Source organism: Balaenoptera acutorostrata, chromosome 15, assembly GCF_949987535.1.
Source record: "Balaenoptera acutorostrata chromosome 15, mBalAcu1.1, whole genome shotgun sequence".
NCBI lineage: Eukaryota > Metazoa > Chordata > Mammalia > Artiodactyla > Balaenopteridae > Balaenoptera > Balaenoptera acutorostrata.
In genome coordinates, this window is record NC_080078.1 from 9285294 (window position 1) to 9298129 (window position 12836).

Genomic DNA, 12836 nt, shown 5'->3' on the forward strand with positions numbered 1-12836 from the left:
AGAGTAATGGAAATAAAAACAAAATAAACAAATGGGACCTAATGAAACTTAAAAAGCTTTTGCACAGCAAAGGAAACCATAAACAAGACAAACAGACAACCCTCAGAATGGGAGAAAATATTTTCAAACGAATCAACAGACAAAGGATTAATCTCCAAAATATATAAACAGCTCATGCAGCTCAATATTAAAGAAACAAACAACCCAATCCAAAAATGGGCAGAAGACCTAAATAGACATTTCTCCAAAGAAGACATACAGATGGCCAAGAAGCACATGAAAAGCTGCTCAACATCACTAATTATTAGAGAAATGCAAATCAAAACTACAGTGAGGTATCATCGCACACCAGTTAGAATGGGCATCATCAGAAAATCTACAAACATCAAATGCTGGAGAGGGTATGGAGAAAAGTGAAGCCTCTTGCACTGTTGGTGGGAATGTAAATTGATACAGCCACTATGGAGAACAGTATGGAGGTTCCTTAAAAAACTAAAAGTAGAATTACCATATGATCCAGCAATCCCACTACTGGGCATATACCCAGAGAAAACCATAATTTAAAAAGACACATGCACCCCAGTGTTCATTGCAGAACTATTTACAATAGCCAGGTCATGGAAGCAACCTAAATGCCCATCGACAGACGAATGGATAAAGAAGGTGTGGTACATATATACAATGGAATATTACTCAGCCATAAAAAGGAACGAAATTGGGTCATTTGTTGAGATGTGGATGGATCTAGAGACTGTCATACAGAGTGAAGTAAGTCAGAAAGAGAAAAACAAATATCGTATATTAATGCATATATGTGGAACCTAGAAAAATGGTACAGATGAACCGGTTTGCAGGGCAGAAGTTGAGACACAGATGTAGAGAACAAACATATGGACACCAAGGGGGGAAAGCTGCGGGGGGTGGGGATGGTGGTGTGATGAATTGAGCGATTGGGATTGACACTGATGTGGATAAAATTGATGACTAATAACCTGCTGTATAAAAAAATAAATAAAATTCAAAAAAAAAAAAGAACAAAGCTATATCTGCTTTGGTGGCGCTTTTTATCAGTCTGAGAGGTGATGTTTTCTGCCCCCAAAATAGAAAGAGGGACTGAGCAAGGAGTATCTGTAGATTCTCAGACTGTCAGGTACTTCTGAAGCATAAAAGCATTTTAAAATTCCAAGTAGGAATTACTATATTTTTCTTTCAGTTTTATTGAGATATAATTGACACACAGTGCTGTATCAGTTTAAGGTGTACAACATAATGCTTTGACTTACGCATATGAATCAATTATCCCAGTAAATTTAGTGAACAACTGTCGTCTCTTATAGATACAAAATGAAAGAAATAAAAAAAGTTTTTTCCTTGTGATGAGAACTCTTAGGATTTAGTCTCAGTATCTTTCATGTATAACATACAGCAGTGTTCATTATATTTATCATGTTGTACATTACGTCCCTAGTACTTATTTATGTTATAACTGGAAGTTACACCTTTTGGCTCCCTTCCTCCAATTCCCTCCCCCACCCCTCAGCAATTATTTTTTTAATCACTCACTGTGTACTCACTGTCCTCTTTTGGCAAATCACAGAGAGCGGCTAGACTCCCCTCAGATCATAAGTTATTTGTATATACATATAAATAATATATATATTCTTATATATACAATATAGAGATATTGGGATGTGATAGAAATGCTATAGGCTTTGGAGTCAGAAAAGCCTAGGATTTATTTCCATTTATTTCCTGCATATCCTTAGGGAAAATATTTTTGCCTCTCTGAATCTTAGTTTTCTCATCTGTAAAAATGGGAATAATAATGCTCACCCCTCGGGGTTACTGTGAAGACTGCATGGGATAATATATATAAAAGCACCTGGCACATAGTAGGCACACAATAAGAGATAGCTAATATTATTTTTCACTTCCCTAGGGTACAGCATCCCCTAAAGAGTTTTATGCCAAGAATTCTCGATGGACGGAAGGACTTATCTCAGCCTCTAAAGCTGTGGGCTGGGGAGCCACTGTCATGGTGTAAGTATCCGTCTGTCCCAAGGCTCCTCACCTTCACCCTGCTTTCCAGTGATCCATCCCAGAGAACAACTAAAGGGAAAAATCTGCCCCCTAGAAATGAACTGTTGTTAGGGAAGTTAATAGGACTGAAAGTTTAAAAGGGAGTCTGGGTCTGAATATAAGAAGATGTGGTACATATATACAATGGAATATTACTCAGCCATAAAAAGGAACGAAACTGGGTCATTTGTAGAGACGTGGATGGACCTAGAGACTGTCATACAGAGTGAAGTAAGTCAGAAAGAGAAAAACAAATATTGTATATTAACGCATATATGTGGAATCTAGAAAAATGGTACAGATGAACCGGTTTGCAAGGCAGAAATAGAGACACAGATGTAGAGAACAAACGTATGGACACCAAGGGGGGAAAGCGGGGGGTGGTGGTGGTGGGATGAATTGGACGATTGGGATTGACATGTATGCACTAATATGTATAAAATAGATAACTAATAAGAACCTGCTGTATAAAAAAAATAAATTTCAAAAAAAAGAGGAGTCTGGGTCTCCTGGAGCAACACAGGGGGTGGGGCAGGCAGGCTGGGCTCCCTGTCTGCCAGGGTGATGAGAGTGATCTAAAGGTGAGATCATTAGGGGTTGCAGCTGTCAGTTGCATAACCCGTCTGGTTGTCTCCTGACTCTCAGGGATGCAGCTGATCTGGTGGTACAAGGCCGAGGGAAATTCGAGGAGCTGATGGTCTGTTCGCATGAAATTGCTGCTAGCACCGCCCAGCTTGTGGCCGCATCCAAGGTAGGACCTGTGTTGGGCTCCCCAGGACACTGTAAGTTCTGACTGGGTTAGAAAATATACCTGGACCATGGCACTGGCCCCAAGAACTGATTATTTATCCAGCATCCAGGTAAGTTGAGTCCCAGATAAAAATTCTGCCTCCAAGGGTCCCCTAAAAGCCTTTTGGCAGGGTGCCCCTCTAACCCACCTCTCCACGTGCATGCCTTTTGGCTTCATCATTTTTATTGCAAGTGGCCTTTAAGGGTTCAGCCATGCCGACCTCTGATGAGCAATCATACATTCAAGGAGCGCTCAAATAAGGAAAATGCTGGCCCAGTAAGCTGGTTACCTGGCTTGGCTCTGCAGTTCCACAATTAATGTCAGCCTCTCTTCAAAAGGGTCCAAATTTGAACCATTGCCCCAGCTAATCCTAATGCAAAGCTCATCACCAAAATCCTTCCATGAGTTGTAGAGTTCCCTGGGGAGTGTTCTTTTACTGTCCTTATTTATTGTTGTCCCAAAATAAGTGATAAAGCTAGAGTTCGAGGCCACCAAGCAAATAAGCCAGGAATGATTTTTTTTTAACTTATTTATTATTTTTGGCTGTGTTGGGTCTTCGTTGCTGCGTGCAGGCTTTCTCTAGTTGCGGCAAGCGGGGGCTACTCTTCGTTGCGGTGCGCGGGCTTCTCATTGCAGTGGCTTCTCTTGTTGCGGAGCATGGGCTCTAGGCACGCGGGTTTCAGTAGTTGCGGCTCGCGGGCTTCAGTAGTTGTGGCTTGCAGGCTCTAGAGCGCAGGCTCAGTAGTTGTGGCACACGGGCTTAGTTGCTCCACGACATGTGGGATCTTCCCAGACCAGGGCTCAAACCCGTGTTCCCTGCATTGGCAGATGGATTCTTAACCACTACGCCACCAGGGAAGCCCCAGGAGTGATTTTTGATATTAGAGAGAGATGCCAGTAGTTGACCCCCTAGGTAGCGATTTTTGAGAAGTTGATTGGTGACCACAGCAGAGCCCATATATTTGTCAAGAACCATCAGACCGACTGTCTGATTCCATCCTTGCTGCTCTATGTTGTGTGACCCTAAATCTGCTTGGTCCTGGCAGGTGAAAGCGGATAAGGACAGCCCAAACCTGACCCAGCTGCAGCAGGCCTCTCGGGGCGTGAACCAGGCCACCGCCGCAGTTGTGGCCTCAACCATTTCCGGCAAATCACAGATCGAGGACACAGGTAGCCTTTCAGAAGCAATGCTTTTCTCATCCCTCCTATGTGGCTGCTCATTACATTCTTCTCCACGATTCCGATTTCCCACAGCCCTGTTTCCAAATTCTCTCTTATTTTTCATCTTCGTACATTCAAACTTACCTTCTCAAAAGTTGAGACACCACATAAGCATGCTATTGATGACTCTAGGGACAGGCCTTAGCTAGATTTTCCATTTGGCTATTTCTCTGAATTCAGATAAATGACTCCACAGGCCTGATTGTCCACTGGGGTGGGGTCTGACCCTAGTTACCCTGTCATTGTCTTCCTCCCTCTCCACCCCTCACTTACATTCACGCGTATGTTGGTAAATGACAAACCAAGCATTTCAGCAGAGCGTTGGCACTGGCCGCCTCTCAGGTAAGTGTCAGCTGGGGTGTCATTCGACAAGACCCTCCTATTTCCATCATTGCAGACAGCATGAACTTCTCAAGCATGACGCTGACCCAGATCAAACGCCAGGAGATGGATTCCCAGGTAGGAACTCCCATCTCTAAGTCTGGTCAGACTCTACTGCCTATGACACTGACCCCAAATATTATTCCCATGGGGAGAAGTCAGAGAGAAACTCACGGGGGAAATGAACACAGAGGTACATATCACCCCAAGAATGAACGTAAGTGATGCTGGAAGAAACAGCAGAGGTGGACAGAGGTGATTAGTAAAGATCAGAATCTTAACTCTTGCCCACCCGTCTTGGTCTGGCATCCCTCAAAATGTTATCAGCTCTCTCCTAAGCAAACCATAAACTGGTATTTAATAGTCTTACATTGACAATTTTTTGAAAACTTTCAATATGAATTATTTGTATATGACCTTCAGGTTTTTTTTAAAAAAAGTCAATCCACTGTTAACCCATCAAAGGCAACGCCATTTCTCAGTTTTAGTAAAGTTATGCCATGCAAAATAGGATCCTGGAAAATACCTGACATCCTTGTTCTAGAATTTCTGGTCACAGGCCTGGGGTAAAGTCCAGATTGAGACTGGTGAAGTCTATAGGTGGGTCACTCAGGACTTTTAGGAAAAGTCATGTGCCAGATGTCTGTAGACACTGAAAGAACTGGGCTCAGGCCTGAGTCTCCTCCACCTACACCCTCCTGTTTACTGTTCTCATCCCATCCCTCTTGACTTTAAATACCATCTATATGCCAATAAATACCCCATTCTTCTCCCCAACTTAGGTCCCCACGTTCTTCTCTTTGAGCTCTGTACTTGCTCAATTGCCTACGTGATGTCTCCACTTCATGCCCAAGAAGTACAGGCATCAGACTTAATGTGTCCAAAACAGGTCTCTTGGTTTCCCTCTCACCCACACCTGTCCCTCCCCTGGTTTTCTCCATCGCAGTAAATGACACCACCACCACCCACCTGGGTGCGGAGCCCCAAACCTGGGAGTCGTCCTTGGTTCCTCTCCCTCCCCCTCCACGTGCAACCTACCAGCAAGTCCTGTCAACTCTCAGTCTCTAAAACATAGCCTTAACCTTTCCACTCTTCCATCTCCCTAACCTAGTCTAAGCCACTGTTGTCTCTGCTGAGCTACTGCAGAAGCAGCTTACCTATATTGTATGCAAGTATGTGTTTTAGAATTATCCCGTGGCGGGGCAGGGAGAACAGGAAAGAGTATTGCTGAGACAAGTCTGGCCACGAGTTGGTAGTTGATGGAACAACATGAAAGGCACATGGTGGGGTTCACTGTACCAGTCTCCATCCTTCTGTATATGTTTTACATTTTCCATAATAAAAAGTTTAAAAAGCAAAAAAAAAATGAACCACCTTACTGAGTCTAGTTGCTTCCACTCTACCCATCTTCAATGCATTCAGCCTCGACATATTGTAAAAATGTAAATGACGACATGTCAGTTCCGCATCTTCCACTGGCTTCCTTTGGACTTGGAGTAATACCCAGACACATTCCCCTGGCCCGTGGGCCACAGGCGTAATGATCCTTGCCTATTTCTCCAACCTCACCTCATGACTCTCTCCCGGTCGAAAGTTACTTCCTGAGAGTAGCCTTTGCTGCCCACCCTTAATCTTTATCGCTAAGTTGCCCTGTGTCATTTGCTTTATGATCGGGTCTTTTCTTGTTCATTAGTTTGTCTCTTCCCCCCATGAGGTAAGCAGGGACCTTGTCTGTCCGTGCACCACTGTCTCCAGCACCTGTAACAGAGCCTGGGGTCCTTTATGGGTGCTCAGCAAATATTTCTTGCAATAATAAATAAAATAATTAATGAGGAGGAGGAATAGCCAAGAACCAACCCTTCCTTTAGCGAGATTGTACCTTTTCCTGCACAATAATAACCCTAAGTTATACCAACCCCTCAAAAATGCCAGAACCATTGTATTTGGTTCCTGCCTAGACTTCCAGAGAACTGGGGTTGAAGGAGATGGGTTACAACTGGATTAGAATGTATCATATAGATAGACTAAACATGAGAGTTGTCCTTTTCTTTCCATTTTTTTCTCTTTTTATTTATTGAAATAGAGTTGACGTACACTGTTAGATTAGTTTCAGGTATACTACATAGTGATTTGACATTTGCATACATCACGAAATGATCATCACAATAAGTCTAGTAATCATCTGTTTCCATACAAAGTTATTACAATAATACTGACCATATTCCTTATGCTGTATATTATATCCTGTGACTTATTTATTTTATAACTGGAGGTTTGTACCTCTTAATCCCCTTCACATATTTCACCCCCCCCAACCTCCCCTCCACTCTGTCAACTACCTGTTTATTCTCTGTATCTGTGAGTCTCTTTTCATGTTATTTTGTTTGTTTTGTTTTTTAGATTCCACATTTAGGTGAGATCATATGGTATTTGTCTTTCTATGACTTACATCACTTTTCAGAATACCTTCTAGATCCATCCATGTTGTTGCAAATGGCAAGATTTTTCGTTTTTTTTTTTAATAGCTGAGTAGTATGTTTTTAGTTAGTGATTTATCAGAGGAACGTAAGATAAGCCCTACTCCCATTTAGGCATTTGGACCGTAAAGTATCATTCATTTCCAGTAGAGGGTCCCAGTGAGAAAGCATAAAAGCCATTGGGATAGATGGATGAACGAGAGGATGGAAAAATTAGAACAGAGACAAGGGTGAAATTGAGGACTGGGTAAGCTATGGATAACATAGACAATGAGTCCTGGACCACAGAGGAAAGGGATTAGGTTGACGTGAGACCGTTCTCAGGTCCCTGCTCAAAGCAAAGGCCACTTTCCCCACAGGTTAGGGTGCTGGAGCTAGAAAACGAACTGCAAAAGGAGCGTCAAAAACTGGGAGAGCTTCGGAAAAAGCATTACGAGCTCGCTGGTGTCGCCGAGGGCTGGGAGGAAGGTGAGCCTGGCCGAGGACTGGCACAGCCCCCAGGGAGGGAGGTGGGGGGCTGCTGTGTGATGAGGGCCTGCCCCTCCCATACAGCGGAACCAGGAACTTCTCCCTCCTCCCTTCTATTCACAGCGCATCTTTTTTCTCCAGTGGTGAATAACCTGTAAGCCCCAAACTGGGGTACATTGTGGTGAATAGAAAGCTTTTATGGTCATCTTTCAAGACCTGAATGTTGACCAGTGGACCGAATGGTCACTCACTCACCCCATTGCCTTCCAGACCCAGTTAGCCTGGTTTTTCTCCCCAGGAGTTTAGTTTCAGGCCAGCATCAAGTTGGGTAGTGAATGAATGAATAGTGGTCAGTGAAGGTCCAGCAGACAGGACGAGTGAATTCCAAGCTTCTGGCTGCCTAGAGCCAGCGATGGGTAGCAATGGCGAGAGATAGAAGGGGTCAGGAGCTAGAAACAGTGTGGAGTGGAGTAAGGTTCACCCCACCAGCCCAGGGACTCTTGGTCGCCCGGAGTCTGTGCGGGCTGCTTTTCTGAACATCCAAAGGGGCCAACTTGATCACAAGCAAGATTGTGATTCTCATTGGGCTCACTGACTCCGGGAACCCAGCACAGATGCTGCCCAGTCATCCCTGGACACCTGACCCAGGAATAGGTGGTTATGATTATGTATTTTAGAGCCCAACCTGGCGGCCGTTTCTGTTGGCTAGATGAGTGCGTGCGTGCACCAAACACTATGAAACATAAGTGACTGTTGTCTTTTAGGAACAGAAGCATCACCACCTACGCTGCAAGAAGCGATCACCGAAAAAGAATAGAGTCACACCGACGTCCCACAGGTCAGAGTGTAAATCCTTGCTGCCCATCTGTGTGTGTGTGTGACTCCCCCAGTCACGGGCCAGACCCTGGGGGTCCACGCCACGCCCGTCATCCAGTGCTGAGGACCTGCCCGGCCTTCCAGAGACTCCCTCCACAGCCCATGTTCTGTGTTCTTTCACTACCCCCCCCGACCGCCAAGAAGAGGGGAGCCCAGGGCCACCTCGACAGAGGGAACCTCCTTCCAGGTCCTGCCTGTTTTACCCCCAAACAGTTGGTGTCCTTGTTGGGGGGTGGGGTGGGAGGCTTGTTGCTACCGCTGTTGAGCTGGAGAGCGAAGATCTTACGCGTTTTCTTTTCTGTTTTCTTCTCAGCCTTTTCCGTTTCATCATTTGCACAAACTTGTGAACACTGGGGGACTGGTGGATTCCAAACCGTGACCCGACCCTGAGGCTGCACGGAGTCGGAAGAAGAGCAGGAGTGTCCTGGCTGAGAACGCCAAGGCAGTGCCCCCCTCTTTTGGCAGTTCCATGAATTCCCACTGCTTCTTATGGTGGTCGGGTCTTTTTTCCCCAAGTTTCACTCACATGGCCAACACTCCCAGGGGATCGCCCCTGAAGCCCTGAGCTACTGGGGGCCCCTAACCACAGCAGCTCACAGCAGTGGTGCTGCCTACGCTTCGCCACGGTGCTCCCCGCCGGCCCCCCGAGCCAAGTGTCCTGCTGAGCGAGTATGGGTCGGCCGAGGCCACTCCCCGGGGTCGGGCGGAAGGAGAGCGAGTGCCTTGCCTTCTAAAGCTGGAGCCCAGCCGAAAGCCTCTGCCCACCTTCACAAGTGAGGGGCGACAGAGAGAGGGAGAGGAAGGGTGCACACAGCCCAGGTCTTCAGGAGACCACCTTTCTTGGAAACTCCTTGTGACCGGGCTGAAAAGCCTTATCCCATGCTTGAACCCAGCCGGTGGGAGTAGCCACACTTCCTCCCCCCGGAAGGAATCTTCCATGGCCCGTCAAGTTGACACCTCCCTTCATACCCAGGCAGGGCCCTAAGAGGGAACACGTGAGGGGTTTCCAATCCCTTTCTCCAAATGTCTGCCTTGGCATCCTCTTGAATCTCAAGAAGATAGTTCCGTGTTCTACCTAATCGACAGACCCAGAAGATCAGGCCAACTTGCTCCCAGCAGGAAAGACCCTGGGCTTGGTTTGGTACCTTGAATATTATGACTAATCCCCATCAGCAGCAGTGCTGGCAGCAGCCAGGATTTCAGGTGTGACTATGGCTAGGCTTGCGTTGCTGCCCGAGTACATCCGTCTTCAAGAATCGGAAACAAGACCTAGAGGCCATCCCGATCTGTCGTTGCCGGTTTGGATCTTGAAGCAAGAAAGTTCCTCAGAGCATCTGGGTCAGGGAAAACAAGAGAGGGGGACCACTGGCTCTGACCCCTTCCAGCCACACATCCCGGGCCCTGGCTGCCTTGCGGACAGGATGAGGACAGAAGGTGCATGAACGATGTCCTGGAGATGGGCGGCCTGCCAGCACTTCTTCACCTCCACGTGGACCCCAGCATTTAAGTGACCTTCCCATCTTGGACAAACAATGTCTTCCTTTATCTGTAGCGATTCATAGGTAGTAGCCAACAAGCACTTCCCAGGACCTGTCCCCAGGGACCATTGCTGAGTGTCGCTACGTGACAGGTTGTGAGACTCTCGTTTGATCACTGTGAATCAACTCTCTCCTTCCTAAGCCCCCACCGCCAACTCCCTTTCTCTGCAATTTCTAACTAGGGCACTCAAAAAGCTGCGTCCCGTTAGCTCAGATTATGAGACTCAGATGTGTGATCTCCATACTGGGCTAACGAGATAGCAGCAGTGGAAATTGACCGGTCTTACGTTTACTGCTTCTTTGTGCTCAACTATTTTTCCACCCAAGCCTCAGAAGGAATGATGTGTAGCACCCCTGGCCCAGCTGTGCCAGTTAAGCCAATTGGTGTGTTCTCAGCGTGGGTCAACATTTCCAAAGGTGGCTGGTCCTCACTTCCAGAATCTCAGCCATTCAGACTATTGTGCTCCAAATTACCGATGGGGGGGAAGTCTAGTATATGGGACCAGATTAGGATTCCCTGAGTAACACTCCCTCTAAAAAGAAGCCACAGTCATTTTTAAAACCTTCATGGGCTTCTCCGGAGTAATAAAACAGTTAAGAAAGCACTCAAACAGGAACACAGGCTAATTCAGTCTCACATGAGGAAATATATGTCAGAATTAGTATAATTACTTTCATAATCGCTTGACTTAGAAGCTAGTCCATTCTCTAGCGCAAATCAAAATGTCGTACCTTGGCTACTCTAAAAATGAGTGTGCTATCCTGGGTGTGAAATGCCTTGGTTAAAATAGGAATCACATCCTCAGGCTAAAAATGAACCTCACAGCCTTTTAAATTAGTCACTGAGCATCATTCGTGACTTGAGTCTCATGGGTCAGTGTAAATGGGTCAGAGCAAGGCAGGACAACAATGAAGTGATGGCTTAGGGTTGACGAGAGGCCGAAGTACAGCCGTATCCAGTATTTTAATTGTGTAGCACAGTGTCTCATATCTCTAGAGTAAGGAAGGATATGAGTGTACATAATAAGGAACAAAAATTGAAGGAAAGACCTACCTTTGTGGGGTTATTTATATCTGAGCACGGAGTTTCAATGAGACTTGAATTTAGATTGTTTGCTGATTCTGCTGCCCACAGCAGGATCCCTAGGATCCTACCTGAATTTGAGTCCCTGACCCAGTGGCTGGAAGAACCATTGTCCAGAGCATCCTTTCTTGGAAGTGTCTGGGCTGCCAAGGCAGAGAGCAGGGTTTACACCGGGTACCACGGGGATCACGAGCACGTGTCTCCAGGCCGGTTGGTTTGCTTCGGCCTCTCACTGAGAAGCCGGTTCTGGGCTCGCACCTGGGTGCTGCTGCCTGCTTCTTGGGCAGCTCCTTAGTCTGGATCTCCTGGCTCCACTTACCTTGGTCTTTACCAAGTGGTGATATTCTTGCTACCTTCTACCACCTTTCTGCGTCTCTGGAAATCCTTTCTGCCAGTGAAAGCCTTCAGTCCTGGCATTGGCCTTCCAACCAGACTGGCTTTGCCCTCTCTCCGCCATCCTCGGTCCTCCAGAGACCGCGCTGCCTGTTGCATAGAAAACCACCACCTCGGGCCTGCCAGCCATCAACGCAGCAAACCGGGCCAGCTGTCTACTGCTCACATCTCCCAGGTCCAGACCAAATACAGGATTAGCAACCCACAGTGGCAACTTGGCCTCTCACCCCAGGAGCCAAAGCAACATGAAACAATTGGTCAAACATCATTGGGTCCGATTCTGAGAGTAGGTGATTTCCAGACATGTCTTTCAGGTGACCCTCAACTACCTCAGGTTTGAAGGCCCTAAATTAGGCTGATTACTACTCACAGGGACAAACTGAGGGGGTTCAGATAAATCTTGGTGATAATGCAATTGTCTCAAACTTACAACAAACTCTCACGTTTAGGTTTTCAGGGATGGGATTGGGTTTTTTCTTCTGTTTTTAACCTTTTCCCCAATTTTCCATTAGAATAGTTCCTATAAATGAATTTCATTTTTCACTGAGTGCCTACCTTCCCAGGGCAGGTAGCCACTGGCTTTGTTTCCTTCCAACAGTACTTTTATTATGGTATTAAGACTTTTCTTTGTATAATACATTGCATCTGTGTTTTCAATTTTTCAATAAATATTTCAACCTGGCAATGGAGAGTAGTGGTGATAACTGACCAATCAAAGTGGTTTTGAGGTCTGGGGTTTCAGTGAAAAGCCTACATTTATATCCCAAGGTTCACTGAATCCACTTAGCTCTGCACCTCTGGGAATATGTCTTAAAAACAGGACATTTTCTGAAGCGTAAAACTATTGCATTTCCTTTGCTACTCTAGAAAAAAGAAACATTAGTTTGCACCCCTTAGCACTTTTCCATCCTCTGTACACTCTCTTGTCCTTGGGAGTGATCAAACAGACAGTGTCTAAGTGTTCAATATAGTACTGTAATTTATCTAGAAGGCCAGGTCACTGCATGAAATCTGGGGTCTTGAGCTATGGATATTCCCTTCTCCACCCTAAAGATGTAAAAATAATCTGCCATCTTAAAAATGCATGGGGCAAATTCTGCTCAGGGCCAGAAGCTGCCAATCATAAGGGGATTCAGAGCAAGCCAGTCACAGCTACCAGAGGATTTGCAGAGGGAGCTGACAGAATGGGGCCGGCTGCATGGTGACTTTCCCTGGCAGGATCGTCTGTAACCTCATGCTGCCAGTGTGTTAAGCCCAGGGGGCCTGCAAGGGAGGAAGGGAGATGGGGAAGGCCTGGGGTTGGCAATCAGGAGAATTGCCCAAATGACTCATAAAGGACAGAGAGAATGAAGCAAGCCATCGGTAGAGTCTATAACTAAGGAGGTCAAATAACCAGGAAAATAGTGTTGAAAGTGCCCAGTGGGGAAGATGATCTGGATGAATACAGAAAATGGGAAACACTTGCCTACAGCTGTGTTTTTCTGCTCTCTCTAGCAGGATACAAAGGTGAGCTCGCTCCATTTGAAGCC

The 12836-nt window shown here is 46.1% G+C and overlaps 1 protein-coding gene across 1 annotated transcript in view; it reads left to right on the plus strand.

Annotated features, from left to right (window-relative positions):
- The window catches only part of HIP1 (huntingtin interacting protein 1), a 151266-nt gene extending 139274 nt beyond the window's left edge, over nucleotides 1-11992 (plus strand). Inside the window, exons 26-32 of the mRNA XM_007186558.2 lie at nucleotides 1940-2040; nucleotides 2725-2830; nucleotides 3916-4039; nucleotides 4488-4549; nucleotides 7308-7416; nucleotides 8181-8254; nucleotides 8606-11992. Of these exons, the coding sequence (XP_007186620.2) occupies nucleotides 1940-2040; nucleotides 2725-2830; nucleotides 3916-4039; nucleotides 4488-4549; nucleotides 7308-7416; nucleotides 8181-8233 (555 nt within the window). The 3' untranslated portion in view covers nucleotides 8234-8254; nucleotides 8606-11992. The remainder of the gene's footprint in view (nucleotides 1-1939; nucleotides 2041-2724; nucleotides 2831-3915; nucleotides 4040-4487; nucleotides 4550-7307; nucleotides 7417-8180; nucleotides 8255-8605) is intronic.
- The last annotated feature ends 844 nt before the right edge of the window (nucleotides 11993-12836 follow it).